A 21,666-nucleotide genomic window follows, 5' to 3' on the forward strand; every position below is an offset into this window, starting at 1 on the left:
CTTCTCTGTCCCCACAACCCTTCCCGTCACCTCCGCTCATCTAATGGAAACATTGTCACACTTCCCCCACAAATAACATTGTACTTGGGGGGACAGAATGTCCTCCATTGCTGCCCTCTCCCTTTGGAACTCACTCCCTAAACCCATCCGCACCTTTACAGATCTTCCTACATTCAAAAAATTGTTTAAAAACTCACCTTTTTAAATTGACTTTTAATTTATAATTCTGTTCTCTATTGTTTTGTTCTGCTCATGTTGTGTTAGCCTTTTCATTGCTTCAACTGTAAAGCGTCTTTCAGCATTAGTAAAAGTGCTCTATAAATGTATTATTATAAAATGTCAGGCATTAAAATGGGTCAGGGGTTTAAAAGGTGAGAAGGGAGTGGCGGAAATATGTTCCGGTAGGGCTGTCCCAAAAGAGTAATTTTCTCCCGGTTAGTCAGACTATTTTTACGATTAGTCGACTAATACGAATACTAACTTAGCGATAACATTTTTGTTGACGCTTACTACTTCACAAAAACATTTTGGAACACTTAAATTCTTAAACATGTAAATAACAATAATTAATTACACATAAACAATGAGGTCAAATGTTGATGGCACTTACCACTGTAAAATAATGGAATGTAAACAGATTTAGAACACTGACTTCGCATTTCCAACATTATTCAATTCTTTAAAAAAAAATAGCATTATTATTATAGTAGCTATACAACTATATATAATAGTATTATAATAATTATAATAATTATTCATTGCCAATCATATTTTTCATAAATGGTGTCCTTTTAAAGCTATTCTTGGTGTACAATCTAAATTCTGTAGTATTTACATATTATAGTATTAATTCTGAAGTATGTGGGACTAACTCCGCTAACAGCTTTACACTCCGCAAAAAAAGCACGTGTCGTACTTACTTGTGGTCTTACTTATAGGATTTTTTTTTTTTTTTTTTTTTGCAAATGCTGTTAACCAGCGATTTTTCATGTTCGAACTGTCACCTTTTAACCGCAAGTTCGCGTTTTGGAGAAGACTGCCAATGTTTAATAGCAGGCTAAAGTAGGTTGTGTGCCCCCAGTCTCAATGTAGCAATGCTAACTTTTACAGTGTTTATTTAATATGCGTGTTTCCTTATTTTGTATGTCTGAATTGTAATTCTACGGCGTGTTGCAATTCACGTAGGTCTTACTTTTACTTGAGTAATATTATTTTGAAGTAACGCTACTCTTACGTGAGTAAATTTTTTGGCTACTCTACCCAATTTCCAATGCGCTACTTCGCAGTTTTTACTTATCGCGGCAGGTTCCGGTCCTCATTAACCACGAAAAACAAGGGATCACTGTACTGAGTTCCCATAAGACAATCATAAGGGAATTAAATCATTTGCTGTCACTGAGATATAAACCTGCGACAATCATGCTAATTCACTGATGTCGCATTAATTGTGTACTTAGAAGAACATCATGATTAACACCACCATGATCAGAACTAAATTTAGAAAATGTAAATGAGGTCATTGACTCACTTTAAACCCATTTATTTATTCTTTCTACTTTTGAAAGTTTCAATCATTCACAGCAGATGTGAGAGTCTCGGCATTAAAATTAATGGCAGTGTCGTACACAAAATGTCCATTAATCTTCTTTTATGCAGAACAGAGCACATTTATTTCTTTCAGCAGCGGAATGAATACTGGAACTGCCTGGCCTTTTTAAAAAAATGCTGAAACATTATTCATCTAAATATAGTTACGGGTATCTATCTCCTGCACTTTAGTTGAAACAAAAGAATGACTCACTCGGGGAAGCCTGCTCTTTCTCTTCAGGTTCCTCCTCGGTCTTCTGAGGCGGACCCTTGATCTTGTAGAGCAAAGCCAGGAGACGACCTTTAATCGATGTATCCTGCTCTTCCTCGTCCTCCTCCACAGGAATTCCTGCGAGTGGAGGCCCATTTCAGTAAGATGGGCTCAATTTATACAGGCATAAGGAGAGAATGTGGAGCGTTTGATATTAAAAGGCATGAAGTTAGAAGGGAAGCACATTTCCTATTATCAGTCAGTGTGGTCACGTCACATAAACTGTCACGAATCCATGCACTGGACTCACCACAATGCAGCTGCAGTTCTCCATGGAAGCCATTGAGTTCTTCCTGGAGGTCCTCAGGACAGGGGCAGTCATCGCCTGTGGTGAAGTTCAATAGGATGTTGATCTACAGGAAACAGAAAAATGAGCTAAATTGTGTTTACAAGTAAAATAAAACAAGTATCGGAAGTGAAAGCAAATATGATTTCAAAACTAGCCTAATCTTAACCCTATCAAAATATTTACCTTCCGACAGTGTTTACTTCCACAGTTTCCAGTTGTGTTGCAATGTTGAGTTGTATAAAACATTAATATGTTTGTTTCTTTTGACTATATCCCTGTACACCTGTAATATGTTGCTTTGTAGCCCTTACAATTACGAAATATTATATGAAATACACCGTAAACCCGATCCTTTTCACCCATTTCAGATCCCCTGAAAATTATGTCATTTGGCCCAATTTCCGATCAGGTGATGGAATCGGCGGACATCCCAATGATTTACTATGTCATACATTAAACTCCAAAGCCAAAGGTTGCCTAAGACTTTTGCACAATTCTGCTATGATAATATTGTCTAAAAGACCCCATTTATTTTACTTTAAAACTTCTATACAATACTGATGGCATTTAAACAACCCTTAAAGAAAGAGTGGGCTTGTACGTAACGTCACAATGCCTGCTGCTGACCATTACTGCCCATCTTCCCAGCAATCATACTACAGCCAGCAGCGTAGGCTAATTGGCAACGTTTTGGAACTCCACAGAGAGTGCAAAGCTGTGACCGTGATGTCTGAGCCACAACAGCAACGCGAGGACTTCTAAGTGGTAAGAATAATGATGTGGTTTTCTTCTCCTTTTGACATCTATCTCAACAAGAAGGATAGTTGTTAAATGGGGCACAATCATTGGATATTCAGACTCGTGCCTATGGCATACCAACAGTCAGCATTAATACACTTACACTACAGCTATTTAAACCGAGCACTAACTTGACTAAATGCTTAATGCTGATCATTTTTTTGTTTGAACTTTTTCGCCTGCATTTTGAATCCTGCGGCTTATAGTCCAACGGGGCTTATTTGTTGATTTATTTGGGATAATAGATAACACTTTATTTGACAGCGGTGTCATAAGACTGTCCAAAGACTGTCATATTTATGACATGACACTGTCATGGGCATTAATGAATGCTTATGAAAAATGTCTCTAAGTGTCATCCGGCATTTTTTTTTTTGGGTGTGTTCAATGTATTCATTCGGATTTAGCATATGAAAGAGAAATACATATAAGACATGTTTTTTTCCACTTTTTACCCAAGTATGATTAAAAAAAGAATTATATATATATATATATATATACAGTATATTTTAATAAATGGTTTTTAAGCAATTGAAATGTAATAATTATGAGAAATTTTAAACATGTTACTGTCCCACCAAATTATTTTTAAACAAGAATAAAGCAATGTACCGTAGTAGAAAAATGCTTGGCTTTATCAAATGGTTCTGTTACATCTCGTGGCCGTGACTCTTGGAGTGACATGTGGAAATTACAAACTGCTCAGGATCACTTTTAACATATGGCGTATATCGCCGAGAAAACAACACATTCGGCTGCCTCTAACCTCGCCACATACACACATTCATTCCAGCGTGCACTTCCTCATCCCCCCGCCCGCGCACAGAGCCCGTCTGTTCCAAGGCAGCACTTCATTGAGTGAGTCTACTCAAATACTCTCACTTACACACAATGAGTTGCAACAGCAACTGTTTAACAAGTTAAACGATGATTGATGCATGTGGCGCTTTTGAAGCCTATGACTTTGGCAAGATCAAACACAAACATCTGTCAACATCGTTAACTTTAATAAGCCACTCAAGTGCACATGCACCACCTGCCTGTGGAACACAGAACAGGGAGGGAAGGGAACGAGAGTGAGACTAAGCGATCGGCTCGGGACAGCTCATCTGCATATATATTTTTTTCAATTGAAAATAAATCTGCGATGGACTGAAAAGTGAAGTGAAGTTTGAAGTGTGAGTGTAATTCGCTGAATGAAACTAAATGACATCTGTCATAAGCACTCATTAATGCTCATGACCCTGTCATATAATTATGACACCCTTAGAAGTCCATAGACTTGACAATTATATTGACGGGTCACATCCGTCAGAAACTGCGCCACGCCTTCAAGTAGGGGGCCTGCCCACACCAAGCATCAAGAGGAGTTATTCTCAAACACACAAGCAGTGAACTAACACCGGCTTTAGGTTGAAAATGTACAAAAGCTGTACCGCATACAAACTGGAGTGATTGTCTCAGGAGTGATTTGTTGGAGGATTCAAGGTCATTATTATATTTTTCGTACCATGCATGCATTTTGAAACGTGAAAAAAATCAGAGGGAGAAGAAATTAACTGCTACAGCATTGCCGTCATAGTTCGCAATATTTACGTAAAATAAATACAAACTGCAAGTTTTTTTTTGTTTTGTTTTAACCAAAAATCGAGACTGTTTTACGTCCATATCTATAAAGAATTCAGGGATTTAAGCATTTGTTCACAAGAATTTTCAACGGAAAAAGCTATTGTTTTCATAAGGCAGCCGCTACATTTGCTAACTGACTAGCATCACAGTTCGTAATATTTGCATAAAATAAATGCTAACTTCCACTCGGTCAGCTTTGATGGCCACGCCAACAATGCAAGCCCCCTATTAATCAGCCCCGCGTCCCATGTCTCGTTAGTATATTATGAAGTCTATGGACAGTCTTATGACGCCGCTATCAAATAAAGTGATACCGATTAATATATTTTGATGTAAATAACCCATTATACAGTGAGGACAGCTGCGGCTTTTAGTCCGGTGTGGCTTATCTTCGCACAAATGTCATTTTCGTGTCAAATTTGGTGGTTGACGGCTTATAGTCAGGTGCGCCTTATAGCCAAAAAATTATGGTACATGTATTATCTAATTATACAGGCAGACAGATGTGATGAAAGAAAACAATGACCGTCCCTTACTTTATAGGATAAAGCACAGCCGCTATTACATTTAACTCAAGTTTAATGAGTTCCCTTAAAGCTGAATCATAATGACCGTTTTTTTTTTTTTTATGTCTAATCCATTGTAAATAATGTTGAAATTAACCTTGAAATTAACCTTAGAATGGTAAAAACAAATCTTAACGAGGTCTTAGCATTTTATTTTCATTTACTGTTTTCGATATTAGCATCATAAAACCTTAGACATTACAGAAATTAGAAAACGTCTGTGGTCAATATAGTTTATATATAACATTTTCTCATTTCTACGTTTTTATGCACCTCCAAGTTGAGAGCTTTTCGTGTTAAAACACGTTTATGTTTACACTATGCATTTAACGTTTACTATTCCACCATTCCTTTCATCTGAATCAACTAATCAAATTTAATTTGGTCTGAGATACTCAAGATATTCTCTGGGAATACAAATGTCTTGGAACATACAGAGTCAAAGCAAATAAAAAGGTACTTTTGCTGAGCTTCATATGAAGTTGACTGAAATTCAACCTACAACATCAGCTTTCACATCAGTCAACTTTTTATGTCATGTTACCTGCTCTTGGGGAGGTGAGCGGAACTCCTTGGTCTTTTTGGCTGTGACGGCGGCGGACATGTTGAGCGCCAGCATAAGCTCATTGTAGCGGAACTTCTGGTTATACTGCAGCTTTGAAACAAAGTTGTCGGAGAAGGAGACAATGGACTCAATGCGGTGCTTCAGTTCGCAGTCACAGAAGTAATGCAGCAGCTCGCACATCTGGAAAAAAAGGAAGAGATTAAAAACAAGACTGGCACTTAGCTGAGCGCAAACAAGCTATTTTAAAATATGTAGAACTTATTACGTGATTTGAATCATGTATGCACATTTAGATAAAAAAATGTTCTCACCTGTCGTTTGACAGACTCGGGCAAAGATTTCTCCAGAAGACCTCGGACCATCGCCTTGCTCTCCTTTGTCTCTTCTCCCTCCTCTATGGGCTTCCCTTCATTCTTGCTATCCTCCTCTTTCTCCTTTGCAACTTCTACTGTGTCCCCCTTGGCCTGCTCACCCTCCCCAAACACATTGGGATCGATGAGGAGGAGAATCAATCTCACCTCCTCGCTGTTTAAGACACCCATTATTAACAGAGTTCCTATCAGCTTGAGGATAGGGACGAACTGGTACTCCACACTCCCACCAACTGGGTCTCTTATATGGATGCCGCCGCCCTGCACGGCCTCAGTAAGCATGCTGATGGCTTTCTCTTTTAGGATGCCTAGCGGGATCTGGGGGCTGTGAAGAAACTGCTGCCGCTTGGTGCTGATAATACAGGCGGGGGAGAAGTTAACCCGTGGCTTCAGGCATGTGCTCAGGCCTACGCCAGGTAGCGAGTGCTTTTTAGACTCATCGGGAAACATCTTGATGGAGCGCGTCTCATCTGTCACAGGAATGATGAACTCATTGTTCATCATTAGGCGAGCCTCTTTCGCCGTTTCAAGATGGATGCTGGAAGCGGGAGTAACAATCAGTGCTGTCGTTCACAAGTCCAATAGGATTGCACAATAAGCTCATTAGCTAACAAACCTGATGAGGACATTGTAGAAGCCTTCCCTCAGCATGCCAGAGAAATACTGATTGTCGATAGTGTAGAGGAGCTGCGATTGGTCCAAGTGGCTGCAGAGCGCGTGCGCTACACGAGTGTTACCAAGGGCGCAGAGAGCACAGTATAGCTTGAGAGTGTGATAATGGAACTTCCTCAAGTCTTCATGTTCTGATAACTCCAAAATGTCCAAACACCTAGTAAAAGAGAAGCGTATGAAGCAGCACCTGTCACTGCATTGCCATAACAGAAAATCTAACCCAAGTCAGGGGTCTTGCACTCTTTCGAAAGTCAAATTTAATGCTTTTTTTTTTTTAGCTTTTTTAAGACCTTAAAAGTATAATTGAAGACCAAAACTTGCCGCAAATGTTTCTGATGGAATAAAAATTTTTTTTACTCCGCTGTAAACACAGAGCTGCTGCCACAGACTGCTGGTGTTTTTCTCTTCTCATGTGGGACTCGACGGCTTTGACCCCCATTGTCCCAAATATCTTGGTACCTCGCACTACTCACAATAATGATAATCTCACGATATGGCGATACAACAATTATCGATACATGGTGAAGGAATCTGACCTTTTAGCCAGACTGCAGAAATCACGCCAGCCGAACAGTCGGCATTGGCTAGCGCAATTCCAACGACCCGGGACCGCAGAATCCCGTCAACCCGGCCAAAAGGCCAAACTCCGCGCGTTCACCTTAGTTTTAACCCGTTGTACTGACTCAGTTTTAATAATACTTTTTATTTATAGAGCGCTTTTACCAATGCTCAAAAACGCTTTACAGTTGAAACAATGAAAAGGCTCACACAACGTGAGCAGTACAGCACAATAGAGAAAAGAATCATAAATTAAAAGCCAATTTAAAAAGGTGAGTTTTTAACAATTTTTTGAATGTAGGAAGATCTGAACAGGTGCAGATGGATTTAGGGAGTGAGTTCCAAAGGGAAAGGGCAGCAATGGAGAACGCTCTGTCCCCCCAAGTACGGTGTGTTATTTGTGGGGGGAGTGCGAGAACGTTTCCATTAGATGAGCGGAGGTGACGGGACGGGTTGTGGGGACAGAGAAGGTCTGTGAGGTAAGGAGGGGCCAGGTTATTGAGTGCTTTGTATGTGAGAAGGATGATTTTGAACTGTATCCTGTGTGAGATGGGAAGCCAGTGTAGTTTGTGGAGGATGGGGGTAATGTGATTCCTATAGACCCTACTCACCTACGTCACAAAATGGGCGTGTCGCTGTTTCCGGCCGCCATATTGTACCTCTTTTTCAGACCTATTCTCATTGTTTACAATTAGTCGAGCAAGTTATAGAGCAATTCATGGAAGCCCCGGTGTTATCTGACGCTGTAAACTCATTGGATCCGTTGCATAAAAGGCGTTACGTGGAAAAGCTTCAGTTTATCCATTCGCCAGATCCGTATTTGATGCCTAAATCGATGTTTTTCGACCCGCTGGCTTCGCCTGACATCTGATATCCTGATATTTACAACTATCTTGTCCACACAAAATCAGCCTATTCTCACGAAAATTTGAAAAACTTTAAGAGCTTGGAGGCTTATAAATGCTACGTTGCTGGTTGGGTGAAACAGGTCCTCGTACACGAAAATTCGGCAGGAATCTTGTGCTCAGAAGGTGAGTTACGAAATTTTCAATTCAAAATCTTTTGTTCTTGCTAACATCCACTGTCAAGTCTAATGTATTTCATGTCATTTGTCAATGGAGCTAGGGCTTTTAATGTTTATATGGTTTAGCGATAGCACTCTGACTACATACATACGTGTATGTTGTCGGCGATTAGCCTAGCAATGATCTTAACTGTGGTTGTCAGCCCAAAACCCTCTAAATATATATTAAATGCATCTTACCAGATATAAAATGACTACTACATAATCTGCGGTAGTCGTTTGGAGCCCAGTTTTCTCGTCGAATTGCAGCAGTCAATGTCGGTCTCCTCTTCGGGTCTCTCGGAATACGGTAAAAATTCAAGTCTCTCCGTCTATCTTCTCTGTTTTTGCAACTGACCGCCACACACGACTTCACCGTTTTGATTATTAATGTTAACGAGCAGAAAAACACGCCATAATAGGAGGAATTTACGAAGCGCTAATGCATTAACATGACTAGTATCCGGACATCATGGCGCGGGGGCGTGACTGTGACGTCACGTGAGTAGGGTCTATAGAGGGAACGGGTGGGGAGGCGTGCAGCAGAGTTTTGGATATATTGTAGTCTATTAAGGAGTTTGGATAGAGAATGGAAAAGAATGCTGTTACAGTACTCAAGTATGGAGGTGATGAGGGCATGGATGAGGGTTTCAGCAGAAGAAAAGGTGAAGGAGGGGCGAAGACAGCCTATGTTCTTGAGGTGGAAGAAGGCAGTTCTGGTGATGTGGTTGATGTGCTGGTCGAATCTTAGTTTATTGTCGAAAATTATACCAAGGTTGCGGGAATGTGTTGAGAGAGGCAGGGTGCAGTTGCTGATGGTGAGGGAAAATTGTCTTTATGTGAGCTGCAGGGTCAATGACGATTATTTCCGATTTGTTACTGCTAAGTTGAAGGTAATTTGCTTGCATCCAGGATTTAATTTCACTGAGGCAGTTGTGAAGTGTGAATTCGGTGCTGTATGAAATGGTTTTTGAGGAAATGTAAATTTGGATGTCGTCAGCGTAACGGTGAAACTGGAGTCCAAATTTATGAATGATCTGACCAAGGGGGAGGATGTAAAGAATGAAAAAGAGGGGACCAAGACCTGAACCTTGGGGGACACCTTGTGGTAGGAGAACATAAGGGGAAAGTGCAGTTGTTGATGCTGATGAATTGTTGTCGGTCAGTAAGGTAGGAGCGGAACCAGGAAAGTGAAGTGCCAGTGATATGTAGAGAGTCTAATCGGGAAAGCAGGATGATATGATTGATTGTATCGAAAGCAGCAGTGAGGTCCAGGAGGATGAGGATTGTGAGATGTCCAGAGTCCGAGGAGAGGAGAATATCGTTGGTTGCTCTGAGAAGGGCAGTTTCGGTGCAGTGCAGTGAGCGGAAGCCAGCTTAAAAGCTGGGGAAAGGCTTTGAAACACAAGTTGACAATATATTCCAAGTTGGCAGCAATCATACAGCACAGAGAGACCCAGGTGAGGAGGCAAACGGGATCCAGGGTTACCATATCACAACTCAACAAAAGATTCCCGAGAAAAATGACAATAATTAGTTAAACATTCAGTATTTTAAAGGCTCTGGTGAGGCGGGCTGTGGTCCGGAACAAGGGTGTGTTTGGGCGCTGTTTAGGATTATTCTCTGTGTGGATTGGGCAGGAGGGTTTGGGCGTTACTGTTATCAAGGCAACGAGGGTTGAGGATTTTGCCATCCTCAGCGCCATATGAGTACTGAGTGTTCACTTCTCGGTCGCGGGTTCCTCCATATCAGATGTTCCTTGTGGCAAGACAAGATGTCCAGCCATTTGTTCTGGACTGTCCAAAAGAGCTGATTGCGGGATTTGGCTGTGCAGACGTCGGCTTGTAGATGTCTTGCCTATCACCTGATTGTCAGCGTCAATCTTGCTCAGTGAGCTGCATGACGCACGCGTCGTGCTCCCGTGATCAGAAGGCATCCTGTATTGTTCTGTCTTTATCTGCACGTTGTTTTGGCACTGCAAATTATAATCATTCCAAGTCCAACTGTTTATAATATCTGTAGTACAGAAGTAGTACAGAAGTACAGAAAAACAAGGTGTAATGTTTACAGTAGGGAGGTCATGTCATCCTAATCAGATGCCTGAGCCACCTCATTTGGCTCCTATTGATGCAGTTCTACTCTGAGCTCCTAACGGATGACTGAGCTTCTCATCCTATTTAGACCACGCTGGATCGGAAATTCCTTGTAATAAAGATTGACCAGTAAAGTGAGAGTTTTGCCTTTGAGCTCAGCTTGATCTTGACCATGATAAACTGAGCCGCATGTTAGTCTTCTACTTTATTCTTCAGTAACTTGTAAACACCACACTTCTATTAAAGTTACAGGATTTGAATACTTGATTTCACCTGTTTTCCTCTGGTATATGTACAGCCATCATCTGCAGCGGTTCCAAGCACTGGACCACCCAGCCGTGCCTCTCGCTGACTCGAGCAGTCTCCACACTGAGAAAAGTGTTTGGCATGCGGCTCCACAGCACTGCCACAATGGTCTGCACGTCTAGTCGTGGTGGGCACTGAGGCACAGGGTTCCTGTGCTCACTTTTAAATATAGCAGAAGAGATAGGCATGGCATCCTGAAATAAAATGGAGATGGGAACAAAAATAAGGTAGTTAATTTTTTTTTATTCAGCTCGACTGCATCTCAAGACTCAGTGAGCATCTAAAAAATTCCTACAATTAATTGATTGCAGAAATTCTACTGTCCATTCTGTAAGTAAGATGTGACATATAAGCATCTACTGTATTATAGTGGCTGCAAATGTATTCAAAATGAGATACAAACCTTAATCTTGACAAATTCAAACTGAAAGAGGTTTGCGCTGGTGGGCCGAACAAACACAGCAGGGAACAGCTTGGTATTGGGCTCCACCTAGAAATAAGCTAAGTGTCATTCAAGAACTCATATCAGTTTATTTGGTTGCTCACTACAGTCGGCTTCATATGGTCCGGCTGCACAAAGCCAATCATGAGAGCCTTGATTCCCCAAAGACTTCCCAGTTTCTACATAAGCAATGGAACTTTCTCACTGCATGTGGACAGTATCTACTTAAGATTTCAAATCATAAAGCTATGACTTGAAAGTGAAGTACAACGAGAGTGATTGTGCAAACATGCCTTGGATGAAAATCACACTGGAATTCAAAATTATAAGGCTTCGGCAGAGGTAATGTACTCAAGTTTTCCTTTAGGGAAGACAAATTGCTTCACTGCTTGTTGAATATAAATGTGTCTAGGCATCGTCAACGTCTTTCTGTGTTTATCTTTATGGAGCTGTGAGCAATAACCAGTGGAAACCTTTTTATTTTATAATAAATATAGAGCTGTGATTGAATTAAGTACATCAGGGTAAATATTGCATACAATAAAAAATATATTTCTTGACTTTCTATGCTTATGCTGGACTATTAATTACCTGATAAGTGGTAGACAGCTCCTTGCCATTGGCAGTGAAGGAGATAAGCCCAGTGGCCAGGTCAATCAGGCAGCCAATCTCCACGTCAATGTTGGAGCGATTGGATGAAGACGAACCGACTGCATCCGCGCCACACACCATATAGCAGTTACTTCTCTGGACACTGATGACAGTAGCAAGAAAAAAATGGTAAGAGGGCAAACTTCCACTATATTTCAACATCAGCGAGGTTTCATTCAGAATTTTTGTTGCATCAAAGAACATCTGAAAATAGTACATTTAGTCATATTCAGTTTGTTCCCATTGACAGCATGATCATTAATACAAAACAATGAAACTTTAAAGTGCCTATGACAGCAAAAAGCATGTTTATTTCAAATTTCACGAGGTATTTTATGCTCCTGAGTCCTGAATGAAATGGACCGCTTGGATGTGTGTGGAAGCGATTGATTTATTTATTCAATTTTTTTTAATCCCGCGCCATAAAAATGAGTGACTTCCTGGATTGAGGAAAAATGCGAATGTAATGTCAGCCGGGTCAACAAATCACAATTCAGCCATTACTATATACAGTAGCATGCAGAAGGACTGCGGATACAGCTGATTTTGCGGATATTTCGTTTATTTTTCGCATCACGTCAGCCCAATGTGCTGCAGGCTTTTGTTGCTGCACCAGGGAGAAGCGTGTGAGTTTCAAAAAGTTCCCGTTCACTGCGGAGAATGACCAAAACAAGTCTGGCATCTGTGGGACCATTGGAACGACGAGGAAGTGAGTAAACAACATGTTTTGTATTATGTGAAATACTGGGATCATGGCACACATTTTAATAATAAGGAGGCTTGCATTTTGTGGTTGGCAATACTCCCTGTCCACCGAGAAAGCCACACAGCCGAAGACCGGCGGTTTGTCGCACAACCTCCTTGGTCCTTTTCGCGTGCCCGCCCACATAGCACTTTCTTCGGCTTGGCCCCAAGCAGCCCCCCGCTCTGACGTTGGCCGGTTTGTCCACCGAGAATGTTCTATTTTCGGCGTTCATTCCTCTCTCTGTCTGCCCGCGGGGCCGCAAGCAGAATGACAAGCTGTAACTTGCTCGCCATGGGGGCTGTCCGATCGGTGAAGACAATCAACCCCGCCGCCTTAAGTCAGGGTAGTTCTGTGTGATTTTTTCATTTTCAAAAGGCGAGAAAAAGACATGGAAACGGCACTAGGTTCAGGTTAGCTGTCACGCCTCCTGTTTTGTTTACGTTTTCGGCGTTTCCCCTTCTCTCCCCGGCAACGAGCACTGGCTGCCTGCCGAAGCAGCAGCAGAACGACGAGCCATAACTTGCTCACCGCCCGGGGCTGGCTGATCGGTGAAGACAATTCACTCTGCTGCCGTGTGTGACATGAGTCGGGGTATTTTTGTGTAATTTTTCTTTTTCGAAAGGTGAGAAAAATTTGGAAACGCCGCTCAGTTTGGGTTAGCATGTTGGCTAGCTGTCATGCCTCCTGTTTTGTTTACGCTCTTTCCTCCGTCTCCGAAGCCGGAGTAGGGGAATGACAAAATCCGGACTAACTCCGGTGGCATCCGGTGGTTCGCGAGGTGCAAGAAGTCGGCAGTTTTGACCATTATGCAGTAATTTTGCCCTTTCGTACTTAATAAATGCATTTTTAATATTTCACATTCCATTTAGCACAAGACTGTTATTTGTCATGACCATACCATTTATTCAGCAATTGGGGAAAAATACTTAGAGAAAAAGAATATTCTGTAAAATATTCTGTAGAGCTGAAATCGTTACCCTGCCGAATTGTTGTATATTGTCGAATTGTCTCAAAATATGATTTTAATTCCCATAATAATGCTATTTAAGATTTTTTTTTATGCTGTCACAGGCACTTTAAACAGTTTTTGGGTGTCGATATTCAAGAATTTTACTGAGACTGTCTCCAGTCTCCAAAAACGGACATGTACTGTATATTTTTCCTCAATTCATCTCCTTTCCCTTTATTAGTTATCCCCCCCAAATTGTTATCATGATTCAATGGCACAAGATATGATAAGCAAGTTACTTGCCTCTCGTGGACCCGACCTCTCTCATCTCCCAGAGTGACGGTGACTGTTCTCGTCTTGTTCAGGCTGAAGTTCTTAGAATAGTAATGATAGTCTGGCGTGACCCAGCCCACCCACACAAACGCAGGGTCCTGCCCAGCAAACACTCGCACCGAGTGGTAATACTGTCACACACAGCGCAGAAAAGATTCAATTACATTTGTGCCCCTGAGTTTTAACACCCATGAAGAATTTTTCTAAATTTGACTTATGGCTGAACATTGCTGTTCTGTTAAGATATATAGTTAAATTTGAATCCCATTCTCGTTCCCAATCACCCATGTTCTTAAGGTTTTTATAATCTTAACATCTGACATATTTAAAGACATACACTATGAGCACAACTTTATATCCATCACCTATTTGCAATACTACTAATATGTTAAATAAGTAGTGTGTAGTTTAATTTACCTTTGTGATGCTTCCGTAGTCCTTAGCTCCATCTTCTTTTGGAGGATGGCTGCAGAGAACAAATTATTTAGGCTGGTGGAGCAAATGAGCCCAAATTAAAACAGAGTGATCACATCTATCAATCTGACATTGCCACGAGAAAAATGAGTGCTTCAATCAAAATGAGTGGGGATTTGCACTTCAAATCCAGCAAAGATGTCTGACCCGAGTTTAAGTGATTCGTCAAGGAGCATATCAGCAGAGAAGAACTCCACTGGCATGCTTAATCGGCAGTAGATCATTTCATTGTTGCTGTTCTGGGTGCCAAATGTCTTGTGGGTAACCTTAAAGCAGGGAGGACTGTCCACTGTCCCGTCAATCCTCGTCACCTGAGGCCCAAAGAGGAAGCACAAATTGAGCATATAGTACCTACCTTGTTGCTAATCTATGTATTCATACAGTAAACCACATATACACTGTAGTCACTCAGGTTTTGTGAATGTAATGTGTAACTTTAACCAGCACCCATAACTATTATTTAAAAACAATAATTATATTTACCTCAATATTCCTGTGATCCTTGGGTACATTGACAAAAGTGGGCAGGCGTTTGCTAAACCACATTGTTATCTCTCGGTTCATATTGACCGCAAAGGGCTCAAAGCCTTCCTGGAGACCACACATGGTATAGTACTTGAAGGTGCTGGCATCCTTCCCAAGGTTCATGACTCCGATCTGAGACGTGCCCACGCTACACACTGGGATAAAACCTAAGAAGGCATGTTTACCAGTTAATCTTAAATAAAATGCAATTTGAACCAACTGAAAAAAAAAAACTACCGTATTTTCCGCACCATAAGGTGCATCGAAGTATAAGGCGCACCTTCAATGAATGGCCTATTTTAAACTGTTTTGTTATTCTAATACAGTGAAGAAAGTAAGTATTTTAACACCCTGCTGTTTTGCAAGTTCTCTCACTTAAAAATCATGGAGGAGTCTGAAATTTTCATCGGAGATGTATGTCCACTGTGAGAGAGATAATCTAAAAAGAAAAATCCAGAAATAATAATGTATGACTAACATTTAACAATTTATTTGTGTGATACAGCTGCAAATATGTATTTGAACACCAGAGAAAACGAATGTTAATATTTGGTACAATTGCCTTTGTTTGCATTTACAGAGAAACGTTACCTGTAGTTTTTCACCAGGTTTGGACACAATGCAGGAGGAATCTTGGCCCATTCCTTCACACAGATCTTCTCTGGATCAGTCAGGCATATACTTCAATACCTATATTATTAGTCTTTGAGTCAGGTTTCTGGGCTGTCACTGAGTTTGAGCTCCCTCCAAAGGTTTTCTATTGGGTTTAGGTCTGGAGACTGGTTTGGCAATGCTAGAACCATGATATGCTTCTTACGGAGCCACTTCTTGGTTTTCCTGGCTGTGTGCTTTGGGTCATTGTCAAGTTGGAAGACCCAGCCATGATCAATCTTCAATGCTCTGACTAAGGGAAGGAGGTTGTTCCCTAAAATCTCACAATATAGGGCCCCAATCATCCTGTCTTTAATACTCGCACTCGTCCTGTCCCATGCGCGGAAAAACACCTCCAAAGCATGATGCCGCCACCCCCATGCTACACAGTAGGGATGGTGTTCTTGGCATAGTACTCATCATTCTTCTACCTCCAAACATGGTTAGTGGAATTATGACCAAAAAGTTCTATTTTTCTATCATCTGACCACAAAACGTGCTCCCATGACTCCTCTGCATCATCCAAAATGGTCATAGGCAAACTTAAGACGGGCCTTGACATGTGCTGGTTTAGGAAGGGAAACCTTCCGTGTCATGCATGATTTCAAACCATGACGTCTTAGTTTATTACCAACAGTAACCTTGGAAACGGTGGTCCCAGCTCTTTTCAGGTCATTGACCAACTTCTGCCGTGTAGTTCTGGGCTGATTCCTCACCTTTGTTAGGATCATTCAGGCCCCACGACGTGATATCTTACATGGGGTTCCACTACGATTAACGGTCATGTTTAGGTTCTTCCATTTTCCAATGATTGCTCCAACAGTGGACCTTTTATCACCAAGCTGCTTGGCAATTGCTCCGTAGCACTTTCCAGCCTTGTGGAGGTGTACAATTCTGTCTCTGGTGTCTTTGGACAGCTCTTTGGTCTTAGCCATGTTACACGTTTGAGTCTTACTGATTGTATGGGGTGGACAGGTGTTTTTATGCAGCTATCGCCCTCAAACAGGTGCATAATTCAGGATAATAATGTAGTGAAGGTGGACTTTTAATAGGTGGACTAACAGCTCTTTTAGGGTCAGAATTCCAGCTGATAGACAGGTGTTCAAATACTTATTTGCAGCTGTATCACAAAAATGTTAAAAAATCATGCATTATTATTTCTACGATGAAAATTTCAGACTCCTCCATGATTTTTAAATGGGAGAACTTGAAAAATAACAGGGTGTTCAAATGCTTATTTTTTTCACTGTATGGGGCGCACCGCATTATAAGGCGCAGTAGTAGTAGTCGGGGTTGTGTTATGCATCCATTAGATGTCGCTTCGCTATAGGTAATGTCATGCCATGATTAACCAATATTGATCAATTTATAAGGCACACCGTCATATTTGAGAATATTGAAGGCTTTTAGGTGCGCCTTACAGTGCAAAAAATACGGTACATTATTTTATTATACATCATACATAAATTATTTATATATTATATAAATGAAGTATTCACACACGCTAAAGTGCTGAGCCCTTACCATCTTCTGTGTCAAAGTCCGTGAAGCAAAGCTCTGAGCCTTTGTTGGTAATCAGGAGCTCGCCATTCAGAGTAAAAATCATAGATTTATCCTCCATGTTGATCATGCATCCGACAACGTCTCCTTTTTTCCACGGATGCCCAAAGTAGCGGCTCCCTGCATGTAAGCGTCGACCCTTGATGAAAGAAATAAAGTTTACAGTGCAGTTTACATTCTTAATGTGAGTTAACTGTATAAGTATGGTAGTTCAATTTAAAGCTATAGTAATATTCTGTTTAGTACCCTATAGCCATCAAAGACGAAGGCCTGGTCATCTGTTCCCAACTCCACCTCAGGTCTGCAGCCAGGTCTGGCCCAGCCAACGCTCATATCACCTCCAGTCAGGGCATCAAACTCAAAGTACCACTTTCCCGTTTTCACGGCATACGTTTGCTCCACACGGAAAAATCGCACAGTCTCGATGCTCTGGTTGTCCGCCACGTGGACAGCTGGTGGGGAAGTCATTCAAAGAACTTCGTTAGCTTTGTGGGTACACATAAAAGGGTCAAGATTTAGATTGTCTCACCATAATCAGCATGGAAAATGCACACAAATATTGACCCAAAAAAATCAATACCATTTTGCTCAATGGCTGAATATGCTGACTTGCGAGCATGCCAAAGCTGTTTAAATACTCTATTGAACATTGTAACATGTTGAAAAAGCACTTTTACATCACAGAAAACACTTCTCCAGCTTTCTGTATCACCATCATCATCATTTACTGTATCATTCTGCTGTGAACAGTTTTTTGGTGTTGATATTCTAGAATTTTACAGTGGTTCTCTCAAAAAACAGACAAGTATACTTTTCCTCCAGCCATTCTCTTTCCCTTTATTAGTATTCTTTTCCCACCCAAAATTCTTATCTTCAGGCTTCTGATTGGTTTGTTATTTATAAATTGTAAATTATAATAACTGCATTGTCAACTTAACGTGATTACAGATAGTCCCCGGGTTACGACGTACACGACTTGCGTGATTTCGACTCCCGAGTCTCGTCCGCCATTTTTTGTTTTGTTTTTTTAAGTTGTGTAAACAGTACCTATTTCTTGCCATGTCCCACTTCCTGGTTCTCATGCTGCTGCTGCTGCTTCTCCCCCGGCACCGATTCCTCTTGTGAGTTCCGATCTGGGTTTTTGAGTCCGGATGGTGGGCTCGCGTTAAGAGAGGCGACGCTGGCAACCTGAGTGGCAATGATTATCGTCCCTCTATCACCTCCCTACTCTTTCCACAGCACCTGTTTCTCTCAGCAAGGTGACTCACTTGCGAGTAAAGCCTGAATATTTTTTTTTTTTTTAACGCCAGAATGGTGATTGAATATAACGGCATTTCACACAACTTACCTCACAGTATTTTATTTTTCACTTTATCTTATTAATATGACGTATAATACATGTTTTTGGACAGTTATTTTGAGGTTTAGGGGTTATTTTGGGGTAGTTAAAGGATTAATTCCATTTTACGCGGAAATTCAGGTTAGATCGTCAGCCTAGGAATTAGGAGTGGGAACCTCTTGGTACTTCAGGATACGATACGATTTGCAATACAAAGCTCACGATAACGATCTGACAATAAGGCGATACAACGATTATCGATATATTGGTCAGGAAATCATTCTAGGATATTCCACAAACAACTAATGAACAGAAAAACAAGCTTCTGCTGTGAATTGGAATAAGTTTATTCAACGTTACCGTTAACGTTCCCGTTAAACGTTCCCAGTCTAAATGATTGGGCATCAAGCACCATCAATGCAGCCTTATAGGTAACTGAGACACTATTATGGTGGAAGATTTTGGTAGCAATTTGTTGATTCCCCCCCCCCTTTTTTTTTTTTTTTTTTTTTTTTTTAAACAGTGACACCTTTTTAAATCGATATCACGATTCTTGGCAGGAGCATATCGATAACCTTTTGGTATACAAAGTATCACGATATATCACCATTTCGATATATTGTCACACCCCTACTAGGAACGGAATTCGTTCGTAACCCAGGGACTACCTGTATTGGGAACAAACTGTGCTTATAAACATATTAGTTTGGTGTAGTTTAAACAGGTAAATATTTGGATATGTGGACATAGCATCACTGTAATTAAACTTGACTGAAATTATTATTAAGTCTGTATCTAAAGTTTCTCACCCTCCTGGTCTGGAGGGTCGATTTCATATCCATAGCCAACCATTGTCCTGATGGCCTCCCTCAGACTATCTCTGTTAGACTTCTTAGTGCGCTCATCAAGTAAAGCGTATGGCACCAGGCGAGGATTACGCCTGATCTTTAAATCCTGCCACAAACAAACAATTGTTTGTTAATCGTCCAGTAGAATACTGACAAGCTTATGTCATTCACTATCAAGTCAACTTCAAGCAAACACAATGGGGAGAAAACAAGATTGCTACCTGCTGGATTCCATATGTCCATCCTTGCTTGATTCTGTCTTTGGCCCACACGTTATGCGCATTCTCTGCAAGCTTATCAACAAGAACCTCCTGACCTGCAGTCATCTTCACATCAGAAAGGTCTAAGGGAGCAGGTTTATATCCATTGGACATCATGTAGCTAGAGGCCAAACACAATACATTATTGTACACTTTATGGTTCATAACTTAGAAGCCATACCTATGTAGTGGAAATTCTGAAGCTATCTGTAAAGTGAGAGCATAGAAAAGTAAAAAAAATACTAACTTACTCTTTGGGAAGTTTGATTTTCTTCAGATCGTCCTCTGCATGAATATTGACCTGGGCAACATGACAGCCAAGAGCCATGAGGGTCCTGAGAACAAGATGATGTTACATACAATATAGTAATGGTAAATGCAACTTAATAAAAAAATGAATACCATTAAACCAACAGCCATTATAGAGATGATGCATTTGTCAATATAATTTTATCTGTCGTCCACAATTTTACTCCGGCTCATTATAAAATGATACGCTGCAAATCATTTTGGATGTTACGATCGACCTGTAGGCGGTACCAGCCAATTTTTATGAGATCACTTCAAGGCGAGGTCACTTTATTGAGCCAAACTAAGCATTCAATGGTGAGAGGAGCCAGCACTTGGCTCTGATCCGCTTGGATGGCAATGCTGGAATTCACTCAGCAGATACAAGTCATTACAAGCGTTGCTTTTATTCTCGCCAAAATCTGCTCTAACATCCTGACTTAATAGTGGCCTTTATGGGAATTTTAGAACGGTGCTTTACTTAAGTGTTTCACTGGACATTTGCAGGTTGTAGTTCCTTTCTGTTTCAGGCAACTTTGTAAAATCTACAAGGCACGGATGCTGCCTTTTGTTGTCATCCCGAACCTATTGAAAAAGATGAATATTGAGTATTAGCCATCAAATATGTGTATTTTGCCATTGCGTTAAGTACATTAGTTCTTGGGTACTAATGTATTCAGTGTGTACCTTTCCATATGTCCATCCTAACTCGATCTTGTTCATCCCCCACAGTTCATGAATGTTTTCTGCCAGCTTGTCCCGGATATTGTCCATGTGAGGCGGCAGAACGATCTGAACAGAAAGAGAACAGCAAGATAATAAAAATGACTATTTTTGACAAGATTGTTTCGCTACATTTCTATTGAGCCTTTATGTTTGGATTTTATAGTTAGAAGCGCATAAAAAATATAAACTTCAGGGTTTCCCTTAGGATTTTTTTTTTCTTCCTCAGGCAGTCATTTTTGTAAATCTCACTGGAACAGCACCAAACCAAAGTTCCAGCATCATCACCTTGTCAAGAGTCAATTATCTGCATTGGACAAGGTGTCAAGAGTCAAAAATCTGCATCTGCTTGAATAAAACATCAAAATTCCCTCAGTCCTTGATGATATGTGGCTGCATGTCAGGCAAAAGCACTGGGGAGATGGCTGTGGTTAAATCTTCAATAAATAAGTTTACATTGACATTTTAGACAGCTTTCTTATCCCTTCAATTGAAAATATGTTTGTCGGTTTCCAAGATGACAATGCATCATGCCACAGAGTTATAACTGTTAAAGCATTCCTTGGAGAAAGACTCATCCAGTCAATGTCATGGCCTGCAAATAGCCCAGATCTCAACCCTATTAAAAACTTGTGGTGGAAATTGAAAAAAATGGTCCACAGTAAGGTTCCGACCTGCAAGAATGATCTGGCAACTGCAATCAAAGAGAGTTGGCACCAAATTGACAAAGAATACTTATTAAGTCCATGCCTCAGAGACTGCAAGCTGTAAAATAGCCAGAGGTGCTTCTACTAAATACTAGAGATGTGTTTTGATTGTTATGTCTTTGTTTGTTTCTCATGATTCCATATTTTTTTCCTCAGAATGAAGCGATTCCGTATATATTTCCTTGCACTTGCTCTATAGAAGTAACATTTACTGACCCCCAAAAAGTTTTTTATTAATTTCTTTTAGTGTTTCTGAATGCTGAAGAGTTGCACTTTTGAACTAATTCATTTTTTTTTTTTTCAAGCTTTTTATCTGAGGTTGTTCTACATGATAAAATGTCCGAGTGAGTGCTCGTCCGAGACTGGTGATTCCATACTTTTTTGCTAGGGGTTGTATTACGTA

At 40.7% G+C, this 21,666-nt stretch overlaps 1 protein-coding gene across 5 annotated transcripts in view; it reads right to left on the reverse strand.

The window, feature by feature from the left end:
- Positions 1-21,666, reverse strand: part of ryr3 (ryanodine receptor 3) — a 200,600-nt gene that overhangs the window by 87,226 nt on the left and 91,708 nt on the right. For all 5 annotated transcript variants that reach the window (XM_057823386.1, XM_057823389.1, XM_057823385.1 and 2 more), the window contains 19 exons: positions 20,521-20,625; positions 20,315-20,418; positions 19,797-19,880; positions 19,507-19,666; positions 19,247-19,391; positions 17,345-17,550; positions 17,063-17,237; positions 14,846-15,054; positions 14,510-14,673; positions 14,306-14,354; positions 13,859-14,019; positions 11,802-11,964; positions 11,172-11,258; positions 10,736-10,962; positions 6,693-6,905; positions 6,017-6,614; positions 5,685-5,885; positions 2,109-2,211; positions 1,802-1,936 (listed from right to left, as the gene is read on the reverse strand). In XM_057823386.1, coding sequence (XP_057679369.1) covers positions 1,802-1,936; positions 2,109-2,211; positions 5,685-5,885; positions 6,017-6,614; positions 6,693-6,905; positions 10,736-10,962; positions 11,172-11,258; positions 11,802-11,964; positions 13,859-14,019; positions 14,306-14,354; positions 14,510-14,673; positions 14,846-15,054; positions 17,063-17,237; positions 17,345-17,550; positions 19,247-19,391; positions 19,507-19,666; positions 19,797-19,880; positions 20,315-20,418; positions 20,521-20,625 — 3,289 coding nt within the window. The remainder of the gene's footprint in view (positions 1-1,801; positions 1,937-2,108; positions 2,212-5,684; positions 5,886-6,016; positions 6,615-6,692; positions 6,906-10,735; positions 10,963-11,171; positions 11,259-11,801; positions 11,965-13,858; positions 14,020-14,305; positions 14,355-14,509; positions 14,674-14,845; positions 15,055-17,062; positions 17,238-17,344; positions 17,551-19,246; positions 19,392-19,506; positions 19,667-19,796; positions 19,881-20,314; positions 20,419-20,520; positions 20,626-21,666) is intronic.

Source organism: Corythoichthys intestinalis, chromosome 19 (genome assembly GCF_030265065.1).
Source record: "Corythoichthys intestinalis isolate RoL2023-P3 chromosome 19, ASM3026506v1, whole genome shotgun sequence".
Classification (NCBI taxonomy): domain Eukaryota; kingdom Metazoa; phylum Chordata; class Actinopteri; order Syngnathiformes; family Syngnathidae; genus Corythoichthys; species Corythoichthys intestinalis.